Source organism: Myotis myotis, unplaced genomic scaffold (assembly GCF_014108235.1).
Source record: "Myotis myotis isolate mMyoMyo1 unplaced genomic scaffold, mMyoMyo1.p scaffold_m19_p_3, whole genome shotgun sequence".
Classification (NCBI taxonomy): domain Eukaryota; kingdom Metazoa; phylum Chordata; class Mammalia; order Chiroptera; family Vespertilionidae; genus Myotis; species Myotis myotis.
Window position 1 is genome coordinate 173972305 of NW_023416335.1, and position 24042 is coordinate 173996346.

At 41.1% G+C, this 24042-nt stretch overlaps 1 protein-coding gene across 1 annotated transcript in view; it reads left to right on the top strand.

Annotated features, from left to right (window-relative positions):
• PKP2 (plakophilin 2) overlaps positions 1-24042 on the top strand; it is a 77698-nt gene that overhangs the window by 49220 nt on the left and 4436 nt on the right. The window contains exons 7-11 of the mRNA XM_036299498.1: positions 7924-8041; positions 8897-9061; positions 10117-10290; positions 16000-16153; positions 20395-20584. Of these exons, the coding sequence (XP_036155391.1) occupies positions 7924-8041; positions 8897-9061; positions 10117-10290; positions 16000-16153; positions 20395-20584 (801 nt within the window). The remainder of the gene's footprint in view (positions 1-7923; positions 8042-8896; positions 9062-10116; positions 10291-15999; positions 16154-20394; positions 20585-24042) is intronic.

Here is a 24042-nt window from a genome sequence, read left to right on the forward strand (position 1 = left end):
TTTCCTGTGCTTAGAATCTGCCCCTGTCTTGGAGGTGCAGGATATTGAAGCAGAATATGTTCTACTCTAGGTCTTGAGCATCTTCAGCAATTCTAGTCTGGCACCCCTAGACCTTCCCTTTAGGTATCAAGAATGTCTACTCAAGTTCTAGTGGCTTCTGGGCATGTTTTAGAAATTCATTTGCTGTTTATAATTGATTATAAGTGGAACTTGGCACTCTATCTTGAACAGCCTGCTACACCAAGAGGAAATGACTGTTGCCTACCAACCAGATGATTACTGGGTGCGTCGGCTATTCAGAATACTTTTGGAAGACCCAAAAATGCAGGAAAGCAGAACTAAAGGATAGATTTTCTCCTCCGCATTCTGGTTTCTTGATGTGTAATAGATGCTGCCATATCCTTGTTCAGTTAATGTTCCTTGTCCTGGAAGAACAAAACGTGTAGGTTGTAGAGCTTTGTTCTATCTCCCAATGTTGCTTCTGTTTGCAGATATAACAGTTGACTTTGGCTGATGTTGCGGATACGTCAGGATCTGATGTTGACTTCAGAATAACAGGCAAGCCCTTCTTTGGGCGGAGACTTCTATTGCTCTGCCAGTTCAACTGAGGCTCTCCTTTTGTTCTGTGCCACCACAGGCTGCCTCTGCAGCTTTCTCTGGGTTAATCACAGACAAGGCCCAACTGTTTGATATGTATCAGCTGAGAGTTCAACAAAAGCCCAGACCTAAATCTCAAGTAACAAGAGGAAGAAGGATGCCTCCTTATCAACCAGTGTCTTATCAAGTGCCTATTGGGTCTTAGAATGGACTCTGAGGAAGTACTTAATTGACTGGTACTACTGGGGGCCTTACCCGCACAATTTACAACACACGGTGTTAGGAAGCCTGTAATTGTTGGTGAACAGGAAGATGCACCCACAGTTTTTTAAAAACCATTGAGGAGATCACTGTCTCAATGTGCTGGTTAGGACTTTAACACTGGTCCCATAGGCAGCAGGTCTTGCGTACAAGGTGCATGTAAATTGTGCATTAGTATGAAACTGCACCTATTAGCAGTAGAAATGGCCCCATTAAAAATATATCTGCCTCTTAGAATTACTTATTTTGTTGACAAAGTGTCTTGAAAAGATTTACTCCTACACTATTATTGTCTGCCATTTTCATGTCGTGGAAATAATTATACCCTTTTACTCCAAACATTTCGTATCAGCACATCGTTTGCCTAGGCCAGTTGACCATTCATTCCCTGAGCTTGACCTTTCAGTGCTGGCAAACTGACAACACACCTGCCTGTAGCCACGCACACACAGCCCTTCTATGGAGGGCCCAGTAACAATCCTGTTAGAAGCAGGCAATTCTGTTTTAAACAAGAGTCACAGGTCAGGATTCTGAATGAGAGTTTTACAAACCTTAATTTCAAAAATTTTGTGAAAGTTACAGGTCATGCCCTGACCGGTTTGGCTCAGTGGATAGAGTGTCGGCCTGCGGACTCAAGGGTCCCAGGTTCGATTCTGGTCAAGGGCATGTCCCTTGGTTGTGGGCACATCCCCAGGAGGGGGTGTGCAGGAGGCAGCTGATCAATATTTCTCTCTCATCGATCTTCCTAACTCTCTATCCCTCCTCTCCCTTCCTCTCTGTAAAAAAATCAATAAAAAATATTTTAAAAAAGAAAAGAAAAAAGAAAGTTACAGGTCATGATATTTGTAAAGTACCTACGATAATATCTAGCACACACACTAAACGGCAGCTGCTTTTATCATCTGGCGTTGTCCATTCTTTGGTGTGCCATATGAATTTAAGGTTCAGTCACACTGTCATTCATCTTAACAAAGACATACCATTCTTCCTTTTAACCCCAGTAAGATGCAGAGTGTTTGATTTTTTTTTTTCTCTTTTTCATTGTGACATTCAGGAACATATGAGATAAGTGGTCCAGGGATGAGTCATGAATCACTGATTTGCTTTCAGATAAAACACCTGAATCCTCCTAAATATGTGAAGTTTTATTCAGAGACCTACAGAGCTCAGATTCTGTTCTTCTCACCCCTTATAAGTCATATTACCAGAAAAAAATTCTTAATTTCAAACACAGATTACAGTTCCAGCTGCATCCTCTCATTCAGGCCCAGTGGAGGTACAGACCTTCAAAATAATCCTGCCTTTATGTGAAGAGTTGTTTATCTTCTTCTCCATTTCCCCCTTCTGAGGGGATGAGCAGCCTCCTACCCCCAGTCTAGGACCTGGTTTTTAAATTTTAACTTTAGTATACAATAGTATACAGTTTTAGTTTCCTACAAGGTACTCATACATTTACCCAGACTTCTGTTGGATTATACCTGCCGAAAATAAACTCATTGTTTAATCAAATTTAACAATAGACACTAAATTAAACATATCCAGTATATTCATTGGTAAATCTAATAATCAATTTTTAGTGAGTAACTACTCTGTATGCTCATTCTCTTTTACTTTTCAACAAGATAATTGTTTTGATATATTTTATTTATAGTTTTGAGTTATTTTTCCATATTAAACCTTTATTTGGCTATACATAGGAAAAAGTTATAGGTAAATATTTCTCAGGATTCAGGAGATACACTGTAAAAAGATCAATTCTGCCTAAGATTAGCCATGTTAATTCTCTGATTCCCACAAACTGAAGTATTAGCTGTTGAAAATAATACTTTACAATGGATATATTAATTTCTAATAATTATTGGGTGGTACAATAGCAAATTCCTTTCTAATTAATGACTTCTATTCATAGATGTAGTCCTATAAAGTAATACACCCTTACCACTTATATTTCTGGGTGGTTGAGTAAGGTAGGAACTATTTTTGATATGCAGGACCAAATACTGAAGCAGTGGGTTCCATGTGCTTTCTGTCAGCAAAAGTATCAACTGCCAGGAATCCCTGATAAGTCCCATTTCAAACAAGGAGAGTCTGGATAATACCAAACTACAAGACAACAGTTAGTGCGTGTGAACTGTCAGTGCTGCCAAACTGAATTACCATTCCCACCCAAAATAAACACCCTGAAGTTGAACAAAGCTAAGCCATCCTTCTGTAAGGTATGTAGTGGATTTAGCTAGTGAGAAAGACAGATCTTTGATTTGTCAAAGCATTCTTAAAATACTGCCATTTTTCTAAGCCAGAAGTTGAAAAGGTCAAAGGGGAGCTTTAAAATGTGATAACATTGTCTTGGAATTGGGGATGTATGGTATTTGCTAAGCAAATGCCAGACTGAATGAATGTCAGATGAACTTTGCTCCACTCTGGAGCAACCAGGAGCACAGCATAAAGACCAGCTCTCCAATCCTGACTTGACCACTATTGCTGTTACCTGGAAAAGTAACCTACACTCTGTGGACCTCAGTTTTTCCATGTGTAAAATAAGGAGACAGGCTCAGAAAGTAGATAGAGGATCTTAATTGAAATGATCATTTCTTGGGAAAAAAAAATATAGTAAAATGGTTTTATTAGCAGGTTATGAACCCAGTCATTATCTTTTTTTTATTAAATCTTTATTATTCAGATTATTACAGTTGTTCCTCTTTTCCCCCCCCATAGCTCCCCTCCACCCGGTTCCCACCACACCCTCTGCCCTTACCGCCCTGCCACACTGTCCTCATCCATAGGTGTACGATTTTTGACCAGTCTCTTCCCACACCCCCCACACCCTTTTCCCCCCAAGAATTGTCAGTCCACTCCCTTTCTATACCCCTGATTCTATTATATTCACCAGTTTATTCTGTTCATCAGAGTATTTATTCACTTGATTTTTATATTCACTTGTTGATAGATGTGTATTTGTTGTTCATAATTTGTATCTTTACCTTTTTCTTCTTCTTCCTCTTTTTAAAGGATACCTTTCAGCGTTTCATATAATACTGGTTTGGTGGTGATGAACTCCTTTAGCTTTTTCTTATCTGTGAAGCTCTTTATCTGACCTTCAATTCTGAATGATAGCTTTGTGGGTAAAGTAATCTTGGTTGTAGGTTCTTGCTATTCATCACTTTGAATATTTCTTGCCACTCCCTTCTGGCCTGCATAGTTTTTGTTGAGAAATCAGCTGACAATCGTATGGGTACTCCCTTGTAGGTAACTAACTGTTTTTCTGTTGCTGTTTTTAAGATTCTCTCTTTGTCTTTTGCTCTTGGCATTTTAATTATGATGTGTCTTGGTGTGGTCCTCTTTGGATTCCATTTGTTTGGGGTTCTCTGCGCTCCCTAGACTTGTAAGTCTATTTCTTTCACCAGGTAGGGGAAGTTTTCTGTCATTATTTCTTCAAAGAGGTTTTCAATATCTTATCCTCTTCTGGCACCTCCATAAGTGAGATGTTGGTATGCTTGAAGTTGTCCCAGAAGCTCCTTACACTATCTTCATATTTTTGGATTCTTTTTGCTTTTTGTTTTTCCGGTTGGGTGTTTTTTGCTTCTTTGTATTTCAAATCTTTGACTTGATTCTTGCGACCCTCTAGTCTGCTGTTGGATCTCTGTATATTATTCTTTATTTCAGTCAGTGTATGCTTAATTTCTAGTTGGTCCTTTTTCATATCCTCAAGGGTCTCACTAGATTTATCGAGGGTCTCACTAAATTTATCAGTGGTTTTAGAATATTTTTGAAAAACCTTATAATCGTGGTTTTTGAACTCTATATCCAGTAGTTTGCTTTCCTCCATTTCTGTCATTTGTGATCTGTTTCTTTGTCTCTGCATTTTGGCTGCTTCCCTGTGTTGATAGAGTGGCTTTGTGCGCTAGGTGCCCCATAGGGCCCAGTTGCTCAGCCTCCCCAATTACCTGAGGTGGACACTCTTGGTGCACCCCTTTGGGCTTTTTACACAGTCTTGTTGTAGTTAAGCCTTGGTTGTTGTTGGTATCACTGGGAGGAATTGACCTCCAGGCCAATTGGCTATGAGACTCAGCTGTGTCTATGGTGGGAGAACTTCTGTGCTGGAGACACCCTTATGGGGCAACACTTGCTTCAGTGGGGCTTGATGCTCACTGAGTCTGCCCCCTGAGTTTGTCCCTTATGTATCTGAGGAGTTGTAATCTGGATGGTCCCACTCTGACCACTGGGTACACTGGCTCTTGGATCTCTAAGGAGGTGCTAATTTAGCCTCTGCCTGAGGCTACCCAGCAGCAGCTACGGAGAGATCTGCAGATTCCTCTTCTTTGTTTGGGGTTTGGAGGTGCTCAGATGAGGCCCAGCTGTGAAGCAATGCAAGGTACTGTGGGGCCTTGGGCCTTCTTTTGGAGGTTCTGGGTCTCTCTGACCTAGCTGCAGTTTGTTAGGTAATTTTAGATTGCAAAGGGCCAGGCCATTCATATGCAAAGGCCTCTGCCCACAGCTTGGGTGGGACAGGGTCTCAGGGAATCAACAGGGTGGAGCAAACAGCTATGGCTGATCCTTAGCCCTGCCCTAAGAGGACCCAGGTCTCAGTGTCCTGCAGTAATCGCTTCAAGCACCTTTGAGAGAAAGCCGCCCTCGAGTTCCGACTGATGCCAGTCTGTCCAGTTTCTCCCCAGAGACTCGCCCAGAACTGAATTTCAGAACAGTCAGGAGCTTGAGACTCCCTCCCAATTGAAAAAGACAACCATGTCCTCAGTTGCCAGTCCTTTCTGCGTGCACCTCCGTACCTCTGCACTTTACTTCCACACCTCCTCTGAGTCTCAGTGTGCTTTTCTCTTTCCTTCTAGTTATAGAATTTCCACTCAGCCAGCCTTCTTGTGGTTCTGGATGATGTCCATTGTGTCTTCTAGTTGTAGTTTTGAAGTGGTTGTGCGAGGCAGCAATTTCAGGTGTTTACCTATGCCGCCATCTTGGTTTCTCCTCATTATCTTTTTAATGGACCAAATATCAAAGTTTTGCCTGACTGGAGTGAACATTGTCCAGTGCACTGAAAGGTGGCTGGTTTGATTCCTGGTCAGGGCACATACCTGAATTGTGGGTTTGATCCCCAGTTTCTCTCCTCTCCCCGCAAACCTCTCCCTCCCTTCCTCTCTCTTCAGATGAGGATTTTTTTAAGTGTCAAAGGTTTTCAGGTATAGTGAAAATTAAGTAAGGAAGTGAATCTTTAATTAGAAATTTCAAAAGAGAACTGAGGTCACAGAAGGGATTTTGTTAAAATAAAAAATTGGTTGTATCAATTCAGCAACCATTAAGTTGTTAGTATCCTTAGTTTTAGGTGTATTAGTCTTATCTCCTCAACTATTAGGTTGAATCATGAAATTGCATTTTTGTTGGTTAAAAACAGTCAGGCATCATCAGTTTCACCCTATAGATGTCATCTCCATGGGAGCAGAGAACACATAGTGCTGTGTGTTATTTCCTTTAGTTCTTGCTATAATGCCAGACACATTTGTTCTTTGACATTATGAATTGAAAGTAGTATTTGGGAGCAGAAAATCTTTTTGAAATTACTTAGAGCAATATATTATTTTTTAAAATGAAGAAAATAATACCCCAAAAGTTCTTAGAATTATAGTTCTTTTGATGTTCAGAATGACATTGAGACATTATAAATAAGTCTTCAATGTGCTTTGAATATTCTACCTACCAGTCAAAGGAACTAGTCTAATAAATTTTATAGTAATAGTTCTTAGCAATTGAAGTTGGCAAAAGGCATTAATCTTTTGCCATTTTTGTTGACAAGGAGATTAACATTTGGGGTGGCGGTATTTTTTAATGGTTAATGCTAACAAGAAAAACTTAATCCAAAGGAACATGGTAATAATAATACCTGAATATCAACATGATCTGAATCTGAAACATGATCCCCAAATGCATTACTTTCTAATATTTGATAAACTTTATTTCTCTATTAGGAAACAATCTCTGCTTGTGGATTTAGTTACTGTTTATAGAAAGGTGTCATAGCTTAGCAAAATTAGAAATAGACTAAGTGCAAAGATATTTATAGGTCATGCTTTTTTACTTAGGTTGAACACACTGTGAAACCCTGCATTTTTCATGACTTTCTGCCATTTTAGTTACAGAATAATCACATTTTAGTGCATTTGGTTTAATATTTGCCAATAACAGTTTACTCTGAAACCTACAAAAAACCCCAAATAATAAGAGTCCAGCACCCTATCTTTATAAATGAGGAAACTGAGGCCTAATAAATTTAAGTAACTCTCTGTACCTTGGAGTTAAGTCACAGAGCAAGTTGGAACTTGGCTATCCTACTGCACAATGTCTATTTTGTCATTTGTCCTTTTAATTGCAAAATCTTTGCCTCATATGAGTACCCTCTCAAAAATGGGTGAAGATTAAGTAAATAATGCTATGATCTTGGTGCTTGGAATGAAGCAGAGACTTTTTTTTTTTTTAAGAGACTTTTATTGATGGTGACATGTTATCTATACTAATAAAAGGGTAATATGCTGATTAGTCTGGACCTCCTTCCGGACAAAGCCACGGTGGCGGGAGCCAAGGCAGAGGCGGTTAGGGGCGGCAGGAGAGAGCAGTTAGGGGCAATCAGGCCGACAGGGGAGAACAGTTAGGAGTGATCAAGCTGGCAGGGGAGAGCAGTTAGGGGCGATCAGGCAGGCAGGCAGGTGAGCAATTAGGAGCCAGCAGTCTCAGATTGCGAGAGGGATGTCGGACATCCCCCAAGGAGTACTGGATTGGAGAGGGTGCAGGCCAGGCTGAGAGACCCTTCCCCCCCTGCCCCCCCGATCCTGTGCATGAATTTCATACACCAGGCCTCTAGTATGAATATATTTAAAAGCTGTGTCCAGATTTAATGACCACTGAACAACTGATGGAGACCACAGGGCAATACTGTCACTCTTTGACAAATTTGCTAGTTTTCCAAACCCTTGGAAGAAGCATCAAGTAAAGCTTTGAAACAGAGGCCTATTGGATACATGTCCTATGCCTGATGGCTTTTTGTTTGTTTGTTTTTCCTGTTAGAAACATGAGTTCAGCTGGCCCTGATGGGAGGAAAGTGATGAGACGGTGTGATGGACTGATTGATTCGCTGGTCCATTATGTCAGAGGAACCATTGCAGATTACCAGCCAGACGACAAGGTGATGCAAGAGTTAAATATCTTACATGTTGAATTATTTTGTCTTACTAAGACTCTTCAGAGTATTCTTAAAGTAGTAGTTTGGGTTTAGTTTTATTCCTTAACTCATTTACTGGGCTGAGGATTTCCCATACACACTTAAAAATATTAAAATATATCAAGCCCCATTTTTTTCTATTTTCCAGACTTAAATTCCAACTATCCCTTTAACAACTCTGCATAGATATTTGAAAGGAGCCCAAATGCTCCATGTTCAGCAATGAACTTAAATTCATCTCTTCCCTCCTCCCAAACTTGCTCCTTCTCTGTGTAATCTTTCTTCATAATCACCACCATCCACCAAATAAAAACAGAAAGATGGGTAATGTCTCACTGCCTCTCCTCACATCCCACAGCAATAAGTCATGTCCATTCTTCCTGCAAAATGTCTTTTGGTTCATCATTCCTCCCTAATGCTGCCTACCTCTGCGGTCCTAGGTTGTGCAACTTTCATATTGATCATTGCAATTGGCTCCTGATTGGCCCCTACAAACAACATCTCCTCCTGTTTTCCAATTCCACATGGCTACTAAGTTATATACAAAAAATGCCGAGTCATTCTGAACCCACTCTAAACAGTAAACCAGAAGGGCTCGCCAATGTTTAAGAAATTCAGCCTCAGCACCTTAGCACTGTGTTTGTGATCATTGGTGGTCTAGCCTTAGCCTTTCCGGCCATACTCATTCTATTCCCCAGGTTCCCTATAGTCCAAGCATCCAGTAAACCTTGTAAGATCTAAAGCCTAGTAAGTCCTGTGATATCACACTTGCAAAGGGATGTCTATATGTATCTGATTAATATTTGTGTGTTTTCTCAGGCCACAGAGAACTGTGTGTGCATTCTTCATAACCTCTCCTACCAGCTGGAGGCAGAGCTCCCAGAGAAATATTCCCAAAGTAACTATATTCAAAACCGGAATATCCAGATGGACAACAATAAAAGTATTGGGTGTTTTGGCAATCGAAGCAGGAAAGTAAAAGAGGTATGTTGGGAGGGCTTGGAAAGAAAAAGTGGTTATGTATGTACATTTCCATGTACTTAGTATACTAGGGTTGGCAAAAGTAGGTTTCCAGTTGTGAGTACACAAAGCATAGGGTTTATTCTTGTATTATTATTTATTAATTATTGAATTAATTTTCATATGAACAATTGTAGACCTACTTTTGCTTGCCCCTCATGTCAGGCATTATTTTGAGTTCTTTTCATCCTTACATCAACCCTACAATGTGTGTATGATTAATACCCTCATATATTGAAGAGGAAACAGAGGTACAAAAAGGTTAATCAGTTTTCCCAGAATTATTCAGCAAATTAATAGAGGGGATGAGATTCAGTTCCAGGCAATTCGGCTCTAGATTTGCATTGTTAGCCATTAAAACCGTACTGCTTTATGGCCTATTGCTTAGGAAATAGGCTTAATGCACCATGGCCAACGGTTTATAAAGTTTCAACATTTAAAAACAGCCCAGATATTCAGATTTGGACATTCTAAAAACAAACTTCGGACATCCTAAACGCAAATCCGTAAGAAGGAATACTGTTCACACTGGCATTTTATGGAAACTGAAAGAATGTGACCTCGCCTACTCCTCGGGGTGTCGTGGTGTTTGTGAACTTGGAGAACAACTGGTAAATTTAGAATCCTGATGTGATCCCGGACACTTCACTGGACTCGGAGGGAAGAGGCCTGTGTTTCTTATCTTCAGAGCGTTTGTGCCTAATTTAGCTTTCCGTTTACCAGCAGCCTGGAAACTGTTCTAGGGCAGCCTTTGCTTTATGCTCTGAGTTCTTTCTCACAGTGAAATGGAAAGTTGAGGGTATGGGATGTTGCTAGGCAGAAATGGTCATCATGGGCTTAAAGTGAAGTGATAGGGAATCATACATATTTGCATTTTCATTTCCATTTCAGGGGCTTCTTACTATACAAATTATGAGTCTCTCTAGACTAGTCAGTGTTCCTAGTCTCTTGGTTTGGGTGTGGAATTGTCGAAATCCCTTGAAGGCATTAATTCTAGATCTTATCGTGTGTGTGGTTAGCAATACCAGGACATGCCGATGCTCGAAGAAAAGAGCAACCCCAAGGGTGTGGAGTGGCTGTGGCACTCCATCGTGACCCGGATGTATTTGTCCTTGATCGCCAAAAGTGGCCGAAGCTACACCCAGGAAGCATCTTTGGGAGCTCTCCAGAATCTCACGGCAGGAAGTGGCCCAGTGAGTATCATGCCTGTTTTCCTACTTTGTAAAGTAATGCCATTATAGACATACCTACATTAGGTTCAAAGATGAGACGGTGAGGTAAGAACAAAAACATTCTCCCTTCAGTTAAGACAGTTCTCTGTCCTGTTGATTCTGGATGAATACCAGTTCAAGGCCTCTCAGGAATTGCCAGAGAGTCGCAGGGTTCCAGAACGTTCAGCTTCTGCCAAGCCAGGTCACTGTGAGTGAAGGACTCATACATACTGATACTTGTCTTAGCTCTTTCAGTTACAAGTCCCAGAATCCCACCTAAACTGACTTAAGTTTTAAAAAACAATTTTTAAAGATTAATTTCTTGCTTACATAACTGCAAAGTCCAGGTGGGTCTTCCTTCTGTCATGGTGGAATGTAGGTGCCCCAGAAACTGGAGTTATGACTATATCTAGGCTTCATTTCCCTCTGTTGGTTTCTTTTCTTTTCTTTTTAAAGATTTTTGATTGATTTTTAGAGAGAGAAGAAGGGAGAGGGAGAGAAAGAGAGAAACATCAGTCGGCTGCCTCCTGTACACCCTTTACAGGGATAGAGCCCACAACCCCGGTATGTGCCCTGACCTGGAATCAATCCAGCAACCAACTGAGCCACACTAGCCACAGCTGTTGGTGTCATTCTTAACAGCTCTCCTCATGTTGTAGCACAGATAGCACTAATGATTTCAGGCTTACATTTTATCCAGCTCTATGTCCCCATAAGAAAATAAATTACTTTTGCCCAGTAGCTCTATTAACAAATTGTGGACCAGTAGTTTTATTGCTAGTTTTACACAGTGGCCAGATAAGTTTCTATTGAACAAGTACAAAAAATGTTTTACATAAATGTTAAAGGCACACTTTAAAATTAAATACCCATTGCATTTTGAAGTTATTTATTACATGTTCTTACAAGCAAATATCTTTTTAAAGAATTCTCATAATTGTCCACAACCCTTAGAACAGAAAACACAAGAATCTTCATGGCCTGTCTGCAATGTGTTAAGAACTCAGACCAGTGTGGCTCAGTGGTTGAGCATCAACCTATGAACTAGGAGGTCACTGTTTGGTTCCCGGTCAGGGCATATACCTGGGTTGCAGGCTCAATCCTTGGTGTGGAGCATGCAGGAGGCAGCCGATCAATGATTCTCTCTCATCACTGATGTTCCTATCTCTCTCTCACTTCCTTCCTCTCTGAAATTAATGAAATCTATACTAATAAAAGGGTAATATGCTAATTAGACCAGACATCTTCCAGGCATCCTTCTGGAAAAAAACACAGTGGTAGGGGCCTAAGCAGAGGCGGTTTGGGGCGGTCAGGCCAGAAGGGGGAGCAGTTAGGGAGTGATCAGGCCAGCAGGGGATGGCAGATAGGGGGTGATCAGGCCAGCAGGGGAGGGCAGTTTGGGGGTGATCAGGCCAGCAGGGAGGGCAGTTAGGGGTGATCAGGCCAGCAGGGAGGGCAGTTAGGGGTGATCAGGCCAGCAGAGGAGCTGTTAGGGGGAGATCAGGATGGCAGGCAGGTGAGTGGTTAGGAGCCAGCAGTCCTGGATTGCAAGAGGGATGTCCAACCCCTGTGGGATTGGGCCTAAACTGGCAGTCGGACATCCCCCAAGGGGTTCTGGATTAGAGAGGGTGCAGGCCAGGCTGAGGGACCACCCCTCACACACATGCACAAATTTTGTGCACTGGGCCTCTAGTGTGTGTGTGTGTGTGTGTGTGTGTGTATTTTTTTAAAGAGCTCAGAGAATTAGTCTTCCTTACCCATTTCTGAATCAGTACCAGGGCCAGGAGTCTATGAGATGTTCTGATTGGCCAGGTCTGGGTCATGTGCCCACATGTGAATTTCAGAGGCATGGATATGAGCAGGGGAGGGTCACTGACACTTCTACCACTGAAATAGACTGAAATGGTAAAGGAGTAGTAGCATCTCAGTGGAAAATCAGAGTGTTGTTACCAAAAGGAATGATAAATGCTGGGCAGGCAAACACAACAGATGTCCACTGCAGTATGGAGTTGGAAAGGACATCTGTGCTTTGGTGTCCAAGAGCTTTAACTATACAATAAGAACTGCTTCTCACTTACTTTATATGAGCAAAGTCAAAATATATAAAACAGTACAAGCTTATTCCCACCGCCGTATATTTTGCACCTCGCTACACATAGTCGGGGATTCTATAAATATGTAACTATTTGAACTAAAATTATTTGCCTTGATCATAAAATGATTAAAATAAACCCCCTCAGAATAATTCATGGTATGGCCAGGTGCCAAGTATCCATCCTTATAGGGAAAAACATCTTATAGATAACAAAAATATTATTTATTCTTCATTTGAGAAATCATATTCATTCTTCAATGAGTTTACACAGAAGCTTGCTCTGCTCTGAATCAAATTGTTCAGTACTAAAACCAACATTTATCTTAGCACTGTGGTTAAGAATATGTATGAATAAACTTTCGATCTTATTTATTTTCTGTAAAATGTACTTGTGCACAAACAGAAGTGGGAAACTATCAAAGAGACCTGAATGACACAGGGACATTAATTTATTACCTTACCTTCTCGTTTTTCCATGCTGAGTTTCCCAAAACTACTATCCTTTCCCAAACCACAGAAGCCTTCTTATTAACCAGCAGCCAACTTACAAGAAAATGTCAATGGAGAGTATTATGCTAAGCAAAATAAGCAAATCAGAGAAAGATAAGTATCACATGATCTCACTCATTTGTGGAATCTAATGAATAAAATAAACTGATGAGCAAAATAGATCCAGAGATATGGAAGCATGAAACAGACTTTGGAACATCAGGGGGACGGCAGAGGAGGGTGGGTAGGTGGGAAGAGATTAACCAAAGAACTTGTATGCATATATGCATAACCCATGGTCACTGACAATAGGGTTGTAAAGGCCTGGGGCAGAGGGTGGGTGTGGGCTAGAAGGGCTCAAGGGGAGGGTGGGGGGGAGGGACATAATAATACTTTCAACAAAGATTTTTTTAAAAGAAAATGTCAGAAATTAAATTGCACTTTGTGTCTGTGTGTGTTTAAGCTTGTTATGCTCTAAGGATGACTGACTGAGCAAACCCTTTAAGGTTGGATTTTAGCCTCTTGCAATCCAAGATCTCTCATGGAATCCAAGCAACAGAGATATCTTCATAACTGCCCTTATTGTGTGTAACCCCTGACCAGTCCGGTCCCCTGAAAGGAGGCCTACAGTGAACTGGTATTAATCCAGAATCAAGGTTATGAGAATCGAACTTGCCTGGAGATTTATAGGAGAAATTATTAGCAACATGGGACAATGTTACAAGGACTCTGTTTTTGTAAGTTAGGAGATGCTTTTTATTAACACTTTTACTTTTATGAATATCTTTTCTGATTATTTTCCTAACTTTGTTATGCTTAGATGGTGTGATTAACAACAATATTTGGTTTTGTAATTTCTAAAAAGAATCACTGAATAGAAAAACATGAGAAGCAAGCCATTATACATAATTCCAGAAAAAATCCACTCCATAAACCTTGTGTTCCTAACTGACCTTTAGGAAGCCTAGGAACGGTGAGGTAATTGATGTGGTCATCTATAATGGATAGATGGGTAGGAGGAGGAGAAGGCTCTAAAGCCCCCAGTAGATGTTGGGAAAGGACCAATAGGTCTTGAGATGACAAAGAAAATGCTGTGTGAGTGACAGAGCTGGATAGCAGTGACTCAGGAGAGCAGAGTTTTGCATATGAGGAAAGACAAATATCTAGATGAGCCATTGGGAAGAGAGAGGAATCCAAAGCCCACCTCTGTGCCTGAGACACGGGGGTTGTACAGAATAAATTGCCTCCTGTCTAGAATGGCTACAGGGGAGGATTCTTCTCAGTGGTTATTGAACTTTTTTTGAGTCAAGGAGACTGAGTATCTAATAAAAGTTATGGGCCCTTTCCCTGAGAGAGATAAACACAAGAATAGTTTTAAGGTCCACCTGTCCCCTCCCTGAAATCTATATTGGGCCCTATATTAAGAGCCCCTGTTCTAAAAGGTACAGTGGAGAACGTAAGGACAGCAATCTGTAGGGGGGGGAGGGAGGGGGAAAGCTGTGTTTGAATAAGATAAACAGAGAAGATACACCCTGAAGAATGGTCATGAACTGCAGAAATTTCTGGCATGGTGACCTCAAATTAGCTTCGAATAGAACTCTATAAAGTTGCCGACACACAAGCTAAGGCATTTGTTGGGGTCCAGCCCCAGCAGGTCCAGGGGTTCCCAAAGGTGTGGAAGAAATGACATGGAGGCAGCTTTCAGGTGATCAGCATAGTTGGGTTCTCCCTTTAGTGTCCTCTTACATCTGTATTTATACCGTTTGATCCTATAAGCATGCCTCTATAATTACATCATGGTATGTTTTGGGTAACGTTCTACAGTTCCTTGTTTCTTATCTGACCTTTGCCAAAAATCCTGTCTCTATCTAGTTCTGTTGATTTTAATCTTGTCTAGGTTAATCTCTGTGTTCCATTATAAGGGCTATTCCAAGGTCACTGTTCTACTGATAAGCTACAAGGAAGTGACTGAAGGAGATTCTCCTACCCAGTAAAGGTTATGTCCTCCCAGCCTCGCTGCTTGCCTTCCCTGGGACTGCCCTGTGTCGATGGGTCTCCAGGGGTATAGGCTTTGGTGCTTTCCCTGGTGGGCAGACCCCTGGGGATGCGGGCCAAACAAGTCCCAAATTTACTGCCAACAGTCATAGTCCAGGTTCTTCATAAGTAGTACATGGTATTTCTGTAACACTAGGGGGTTTCACTGATTTATTCTCTTCCTTCGTCCTGTTAACCCCTAACCTGGGGAAACAACATTTCTCGGGGAGGTGGTCCTGGTTAAAACACATAGCGCTTAAGAGGGGGAGCAAACATATGTCATATACGCCAGGTCCCTTGAAACATAAGCAGTGCAGATGTTTCTTCCCTGCAGCGACTGCGTCAAGCAGCAAGGGTGGATCTGCTTCCAGCAGGCATTGGCATTGTTGGAGGTTTGCTGGTGCTAGGAAGGGCCTAGTCGGAACTCAGATGCCCTGTGAAAGCAGGCGACCAGCCTAATTCTAGAGATTTGCCTCTAGAGGACCTGGTCCCACAACTAGCATATGAGCCTCTGACACAGAGCATAGACTTACAGATGGTCTGACTAGCAATGCATTTCTTTTTTTAAAAGCCCAGTGTCTCTTTCATAATAAACTATTTTTTTGGAAACAAATAACTTGATTAAAATATGTAAAATGCCAAAATTTGAACAAGGCGAAACAGAAAAGACGACTAAGCCAACAACCAATAAATGTAACTTTGATTCTACAACTGTGATACCAAAACATTGTCTTTATCATGTTCATATCACAGTGATGAACTGAAACTGTGAATAAAGGGCGGGCTGATCAATAGGAAGGAAAGGCAAAGACAGGCCCATTTTATTTATAAACAGAAGCAAAAATTATAGTAGCTAACCAAACCCAATGCTATATTTAAAAACACTGCATAAACTGTTTTTACCCAGTAATTCAATTGAAACCCTAATAAGGATTTAAAGACAGTATCTGTATGGTGATTTAGCCCCAGTTCTAGTTTTGAAAACATCTTGCTCAATCTCTAGCCATCGACAGAAACAGCATTATTGTGAAGTCTATTGCAATAGTATTTATAGGATGTGTCCCACGAAACAGATGCCGATGTCAGTAGCGCAGACCGTGGTCCAGAAGGAAAACGGCCTGCAGCACACCCGGAAGATGCTGCACGTTGGTGACCCAAGTGTGAAGAAGACCGCAGTCTCCCTGCTGAGGAATCTGTCTCGGAACCTTTCCCTGTGCAATGAAATTGGTGAGTCAGTAAGAATGGCTGCATGTAGTGTGACCGTGTTGGAAATACAAATGCAATAAAACCTTGTCCTTATCGCATTCTTTTTACAATGACGGGCTGAAAATGTGAATAAAGAGCAAAATGTGATAACTAGGCCTGACTTTTGTGCACCAAGGCATCAAGGGTAGGCTTTCTAACTGCGTCTCCACCAGGAATTTCCTTCATATCCAGCATCTCTCTGTGTTCATTTTAATTACTGCAGAAGATTCAGCCTGGATGGTTTTAGAATAAACACAATGAAACATACTTGCTCCTTTTTATGAAAGTCTGTATTGACAAGGATGATAACTATGTTACACTATCACATAACAATGTTTTCTTTACTTGCTTAGTACTTAGAAAAATCTGATAACTGTGAATCAAGTAAAACAACTATAAAATGACATAATGGGAAGATAATGTCAAAATTAAGTATGCTTCCTAATGCTCTATAAAGTAGTCACTTCACTAAAATTATAAACAAATTTTTGTGGGTTTATTTAATGGAGTGGATTATTCTAAAATTACACACACACACACACACACACACACACGCAGCATGAGAGATACTGAAGTCTGTGGTTATGTTTTAATAATGTCATTTCCAAAGGCAGGAGGCAGCCCAACACTGGACAGGTGGTTTCATGCCCATTATAAATATAACGAGCCTGGAAATTTTTCGGTGGATCTAAAAGAAACTTTGCCATCGGCACTTTCAACATTATGGGAGTGTTCCCATTGTCTCCTGTGGGCTTTTGTGCTCCGCTTCAATTGGGTGTATAATCCTTTGACTTTTTTTCTTTTCCCAAATAAAACGTTGACTCCATCTTTAAAACTTTGCTGATGAAATAACTGCACTCTGCACATTATGCATGTGCCTTCCAGGCAGAAGTGCTGCAGGCCTCGGCGCAGATGAAGCGGTAGCTCCACAGTTTATGGAAGAGATTTCACTCATAAACCGCCCCGCATGTTAAGGGCAATAGTGAGATGAGGCTTCAGCAAGATAAATACAGTTTTTAAACTTTAAATTGGCTTTATGTCAAATATATAATTTGAGTAAAAGGACCTGTCTTGGTTCAGAGTATTAATAGCCAGGAATAAATGAAATCACTTTGAAATGCATGTTTTGTGTTTCTCATGAGAGACTTCAAGGCCAGGTAAAACTTTCCATGTGCTGGCCCGGAATGCAATTATCACATGTCACTTAGATTTAAAGAAATAAATGTAATAGACAACTTAGTGCGGTGACGGAGTAATGGGCCTCCTGCAGAGGACATGGACCTGCATCCTGCAGTGCCACCAAGGTCACCGTGACTGGTCATTTAACTGCTCCAAACAGGGGGAGATTAGTAATCGCTACCTAACAGTGTTTTCCCAGGATCAGGTAACAGTGTACAGTATGTGCAAGCAACAGGAAGTATTTGGACACTTCTCTAGGATCTCAATTCACATTCATTCATTGTTGCAGAATTTTCAAACATCCATGCCTTGGCTTGGGTTTTTAGCCATTACAGTGGGTCCTGGGTTACGTCGAGATCCGTTCCTACTTCACCGTAAGTCGGAACCCACCTACATAAGCATCTACGTCACTCCCATGGAGCACATACACAGCAGTAATGAAGTGAAACAGTAAAAAACATTTAAAAGAAAGATAACAACTCCTGAGCTTTACTTGTGACAAATAAATAATAAAAAACATAAAGCATATATGTACATACACTGAAATGACGGAACTTTTTTTTTTTTCATAAATAAATGGGAGATGGCGATGTAACCTCGAGTCCGACGTAACCCGAGGACTGTCTGTACATAAAATCTCCCTCAACTATATGACATTAAGCTATAACCTTCCTATATCGTGATAAGGCCTTTAATTTTAGATTTCACTATTAAAGATCCAATTTTAATTGTCCCAAAGTGAGTGAGTGAATGTATTTATGGAGGCCCAGTGTGTGTGTGTGTGTGTGTGTGTGAGAGTGAGAGTGTGTGTATGAGAGAGAGAGAGAGAGAGAGAACACAGGGTGGGGCAAAATAGGTTTACAGTTGTGAGTACACAAAAGAATTTATTCTTGTATTATAATAAGAGAGGAAGAGAAATACAGAGACCCTTTCTATATTGTAGTGTTACGCTTTGTCATGAAAACAGTTATATTTTCTCAGAAAAACAAACATGCTACAAAGTGTTAAAGACTCTATCTTCTCTAATTCTCACTCCTTAGACGTGACCCTACCTTTCCACCTTAAAATTGATCTACATAAGTGGACCTGCTGGTGGTGGTGAGGGGGAAAGGTGGGGCTCACTCATCAGTGATTGTTCTCACTGTGGGCAGCCCCGGTCTCAGCAGCCACCACCGCACCTTGCAGAGAGATTGAGCATTTTCTGTTGTGATTGTCACAGACTTACTTTTATGTTTTCCACCTAAATTCAGTGGAAGGAAATTTCATGTTCTCAAGGCCTTTAGTTCTGTGATTTAACTTATTAAAAAGAGGAAACCTTCTCATAGTAATGTATCTGTGTTGAGAGCTTACTAGGCACAGGGTATTATGATGCAGTAACACATGTTAACTTATTTAATCCCTCAAAACAACCCTGTGAAGTAAATACTATTATTACACACCCACTTTACAAATTAGGGAATACCAAGCATAGAGAGGTTAAGTAGCCTACCCAAACCACACAGCCATTAAGTGGCAGAGACAGGACTGAAACTAAAGAGGTGTGGCCTCGGAGGATGAGATCTAAGCCCTTCACCCTCTGCTGCGATGCTGAAACACCGTCAAAAAGGAAGTGTTCCGGCCTTTGAGTAGAAGGTATGCCTTTCCTGTCAGTGGGGCCCAGGTGTCATCAAAGGATGACATTGTTCAGTTCCTTTTATCGCAGGTCTCTGTAATAGGCATGGCAGTCGAAGATAGACATCCGCAAACGAATACTATGACTGTCGTCAAGGGTCCCGTAGCCACATCTGGAATTCATGTAACTGATCACCATGTAGACTCATAGAGAGAGAAGTACAGTTCAAGGTGCCACATAAACTCAGATGAAAAATAATAAAATTAAGCAGAAGTATTTGTTTTAAACTACAATAAACACAACACTGTATTAAAGAGCTCTGAGGAGCTACAAAAGCAAGAGAAATATGTTCCATATCTTTTTTTTAAATAAATCTTTATTGTTGAAAGTATTACATATGGCCTTTTTTCCCCCCATTGCCTTCTCCCCTTTTGTCCCCCCTCAAAAGCCTTCACCACCCTATTGTCTATGACTATGGGTTATACATATACGCATATGCGTTTACTGGTTGATCTCTTCCTACCCTCCCCTTCCATATCTTTTAAGGAGAGTCCAATCTAGTTAGAGAAAAAGAGAAAGCATATGTGAAAATAATTATTGCAAAAAATCAAGTACAAATTCATACTGTCCAAAATATATACCATAGGGCAAGTTATAATGAAATCATCAACCATTACTACCGCTCTTGTTTCTACAAAAGAAGCCAAACTAAAACCCTGCTACCAAGAACTTGCATAGTTAGTGAAAAATAAATTTAAAATAATCTGTCTTTTTAAAATGATACTATTATTTGCGTATTAAAGAAACTTTGGGCAGATAATTTTTTTAAATATATTTAGGTCACCATCAATATTGTTATAGAAAAACAACTATTAATATTTTAATGTATTGCTTCTAAGGTTTCTTATGTGTATTTTGTTTCCTAATGTTATAGTATTATGTATTCTTTATATAAATAAGTATAGATTTTTATATAGAATATGAATATAAGTATTTTCTTATTATTTGTGTGCTTCATAGATATATTTTACATAAAATTCTTTGCAGATGTATTATATTCTATTAGGCTTATTATAATTTTTCATTTATGCATAATGCTATAATAAAGATTTCTACATAAAGCTTTTTCTATTTTTAAAGTGATATCTTTAGTTTGAATTCCTAGAAGTGGAATTACTGAGTCAAACAAAGAATGTGAAAATTTTAAAATTTTTTGCTCTTTCTATCAAATTCCTTTCTGAAAAGATTTCCAGTGTATTGAGCAAACAGCATCATCTTTTTAAAAATCCTTTCAAAACTCCAGTATTAGAGAGGTAACAGCTTTCCATATGCTGTTTTTCCTCTATAAAATGTTCTTTACCCAAAACTTACTGGGATCTTGAGGTTAAAAACAGTGTTTTTAATCAAGTGTTCTTTTTCTCTCATTTTGTAGCCAAAGAAACTCTACCTGATTTGGTTTCCATAATTCCTGACACAGTTCCAAGTACTGAGCTTCTCATTGAAACTACAGCCTCTGCCTGTTACACATTGAACAACTTAATCCAGAACAGTTACCAGAATGCCCGGGACCTTCTAAACACTGGGGGCCTGCAGAAAATTATGACTATCAGCGCAGGCGATACGTAAGTCCTTTAGCACCTGCCCATCGGCTGTCTCCCCTTTCCCACCGCCACTCCCGTGTGTAAATCTAGTTGTAAACATTGTCACTGTGGACCATGGGCAACATTCAGGGCTGGCCAAACTCCAGAGCTTCCAGCATTTTATTAACCTGATGAATTAATTTGTTTCCCAGAACTACAGCTGTGATTTAAGAACAGCAGAATGTAGGCAGAGTGGGAGGACTATGGACAGGGAATACCTTTCACTGAAATCTGTGGAGCCCATGTTGGCCCAGGTGGCTAAGAAGAAGTAGTGATAACACAAGTGGGAGGCCAGCATAATAAGTTCTTCCTCTCCCAGTTTTCTCTGTTACTTCTCTTTCCATTTCTTGTTCCCTTTTGAGAAGAGAAGTCTAATGCATATACATCATCCCACATCCCCTTTTCTATCTTTGAATTTTCCCCATTTAAAAATGGAGGAAGAGCCCTGGCCGGGTGGCTTGGTTGGAACAACACCAAAAGGTTGCGAGTTCGATTCTCATACCTGGATTGTGGATTCAGTCCCCTGTTGGGGCGAGTATGCAAGGCAGCCAGTTGATGTTTCTCTCTCACATCCATGTTTCTCTTTCCCTTTCTCTCTCTCTAAAAAATCAATAGAAACATATCCGCAGATGAGGATTTAAAATAATCTATATATATAAAAGCCTAAGTGACCGTTAAAACCAGACCACCGGTCAACTGGCCTGTCACTATGACGATGCAATGACCACCAGGGGGTAGACAATCAGTGCAGGAGCTGCCCCTGGTGGTCAGTGCAATCCCACAGCAACTTCCTGCCGCTGGCCAACCTCCCACAGTCCCTCCCCCCAGCTGGCTGGCCCCAATAAGCCCGATCAGGAATGGGCAAGGCAGTCCCAATCGGCCCCAATTGCCAGCCAGGCCAAGGGACCTCACCTGTGCACGAATTCATACACTGGGCCTCTAGTCCTATTAATAAAAGGCCAATATGCAAATTGACCAAAGAGCAGAACAGCCGGTCACTATGATGTGCACTGACCACCAAGGGGCAGACGCTCAATTGCATGAGCTGCCCTCTGGTAGTCAGTGTGCTCCCACAGGGCTCACGCTGGTGAGGGCAGCAGTGGTGGCAGGAGCCTCTCCCGCCTCTGTGGCAGCACTAAGGATGTCTGACTGATGGCTTAGGCCCGCTCCCCTTGGGCCTACAGTCAGACATCCCCCAAGGACTCCCGGAATGTGAGAGGGCACAGGCTGGGCTGAGAGGATCCCCCCCACCCCCACCCCCGCCCCTGCAAGTGCATGAATCTTGTGGACCAGGCCTCTAGTAATAAAATAAAAAGAAAGGAAGAGAATGAAAAACCTTGTATAATCAAATATTACTATTACTTAATTTAGAGTGATAGGATCTAAAGGGGGCATGAAGATTACTATCTTTTTCTCTTTATACAATTCTGAATTGTTTGACTTGTTAAAGACAACTTACTTTTGTAAATAACTAAAAAAGAGAGAAATGTTATAGCCCAGTTCTAATGAGTTGCAAAGCAAATGGACTTCCTCTGTAATGGACAAGCATGTGCTTGGCCACACAAGGGTGAGCAGAGGGGTCTGTGGCATCCTGGATGATCACCTGTGTCCTCTACCACAACCCCACCTAGTATAAACCCCTTGTGCTTTGAGCCGCGCTCTGGCAAAGTTCATGGGAGGGAAGACCCCATTCAGAGTCAGGGTCACACGATGAAAAGGAGCACTGGTTAGCAGGGAATATTACCTGTTCCCAGAGCCTGGCAAATAGCAGTTGGTCTGTCTTTGTGGGAAAAAGCGAATTATTGCTGCAAAACAGAAATGACTATTTGCAGTAGTCATCCAAACTTCTAAGCAAATTTCCAAAAGACTGCATGATTTTACTTATTTGAGTACTCAGACATAGCAGGCACATTGGAGTAAAAGTTGCTGGTGAAAGTGGCCTCTTTTGTAGTGTCTCAAGAAAGAAATTTCAAAGGGCTCATGCATGGAGAAGTTTAAATGTAGTGGTAAGATTTTTATTGGGCTGAAGAGAAATAATACACCCTCGGGGATGTAGAGGGTGGGCAGGCTCTAGCAGCAACTTCCTTGAAACTTCTGATAATCCTGCATGTATTTTCTTGGTTCTCCATAACGAGCAAGGTGTCCCTCAAACCATCCAACCCACTTCCCGATTTCTCCTGGGCTCTCACTGGGCCCTGCCCTTAACCAATCCCTTTCCTGGACCTACCAGGGTTTCATGCCCCCTATCCAACCTGATTCTTTCCCCAGATTTTTCCAGGCTAGGCTCTGCCTCTTTATATCACCTTTTGGCTTTTACTTCGCATGCTTCAAGTAGAAGCTCCTCCCCTGTGCCATGTTGACTTCTAAGAATTCTGTTGCGTCATCTGGTTTCTACTGTGCATGTGCTGAGCAGCGGAGTTTTCTCTCCTCCGTCCCATAATCTGGTATCGTCAGGCAGCACCCCCCAGGAAGATCTTCCTGGCTGCTTGCAGGGTTAAGTCTCCTCCAAGACACCCTGAAGTGTGTACATGAATTTAATGCTATAGCCTCCTAGCAAATCCAGCTTAATGGGATGCTGTAACTTCCTAGTGAAGCAGGCCCAATGTGTGATTCGCTTCCCAGTTTATTAAGTTTAATATTTGATTCAGCTCCTTAGTTTATTAAGCTCAGTGTCTGAATCCCCTTTGGTCCCTCTCTTTATTAATAACTAGCTAACTACCTCTGCTTAACACCATCACTTTGGGGAACTTCTTGTAGCTTAGCAACATATGGAGGAGCTAATCTGTTATTTCTTTGTTGCCCCAAGTGTCCATTTGTGAGCCAGTCCTCACATGCCCTGTCTAAAAAAAGAAAAGAGAAAAAGTCAACAAGGAATTTCTACTGTCTGTGCCTGATGCTCCTTGCTTGCTAAAGTGTTGTACAGCTGACCTGTAATTTATGGCATCCGTTTAAATGAAGACATTAACTGAGGCAAGCTCCGATTCCCAGAATTTGAGCTCATTCAGGAATAGCAGAGAAATGACAGTGCTGGTAACCCATGCTGCAGCAGCTTCCAGGGAGGCTCAGTCTTCTTTAATCAGACATTTACAGGGAGTCAGTCTCTCAGTTCATAAGTTCTCTTCTTCTGAGGGGGCATGCATGACATTCTCTATTTCATATCCTCTGGTTTCATTCAAGGTTGAGATCCTTTCACACGGGCTAGTCTGGGGACCAATTATCATTTATATCATTTTATCTTTGAATAAATGAGTTCCCAAGTGTCAACAGCCAACTTATAAACAAATTTTATAAATATAACACCCTTGTGAAGGGGAGGAAAAATACTTTTTTCTCTACCCTTCTAGTGTTATCAGGGGAATTGAGGTATTGGGGATGGAGTCCTTACGATATCTCAAGAAAAAGAATTTTTTGAGACTCACACGGGAGGATGAGTGATTTTT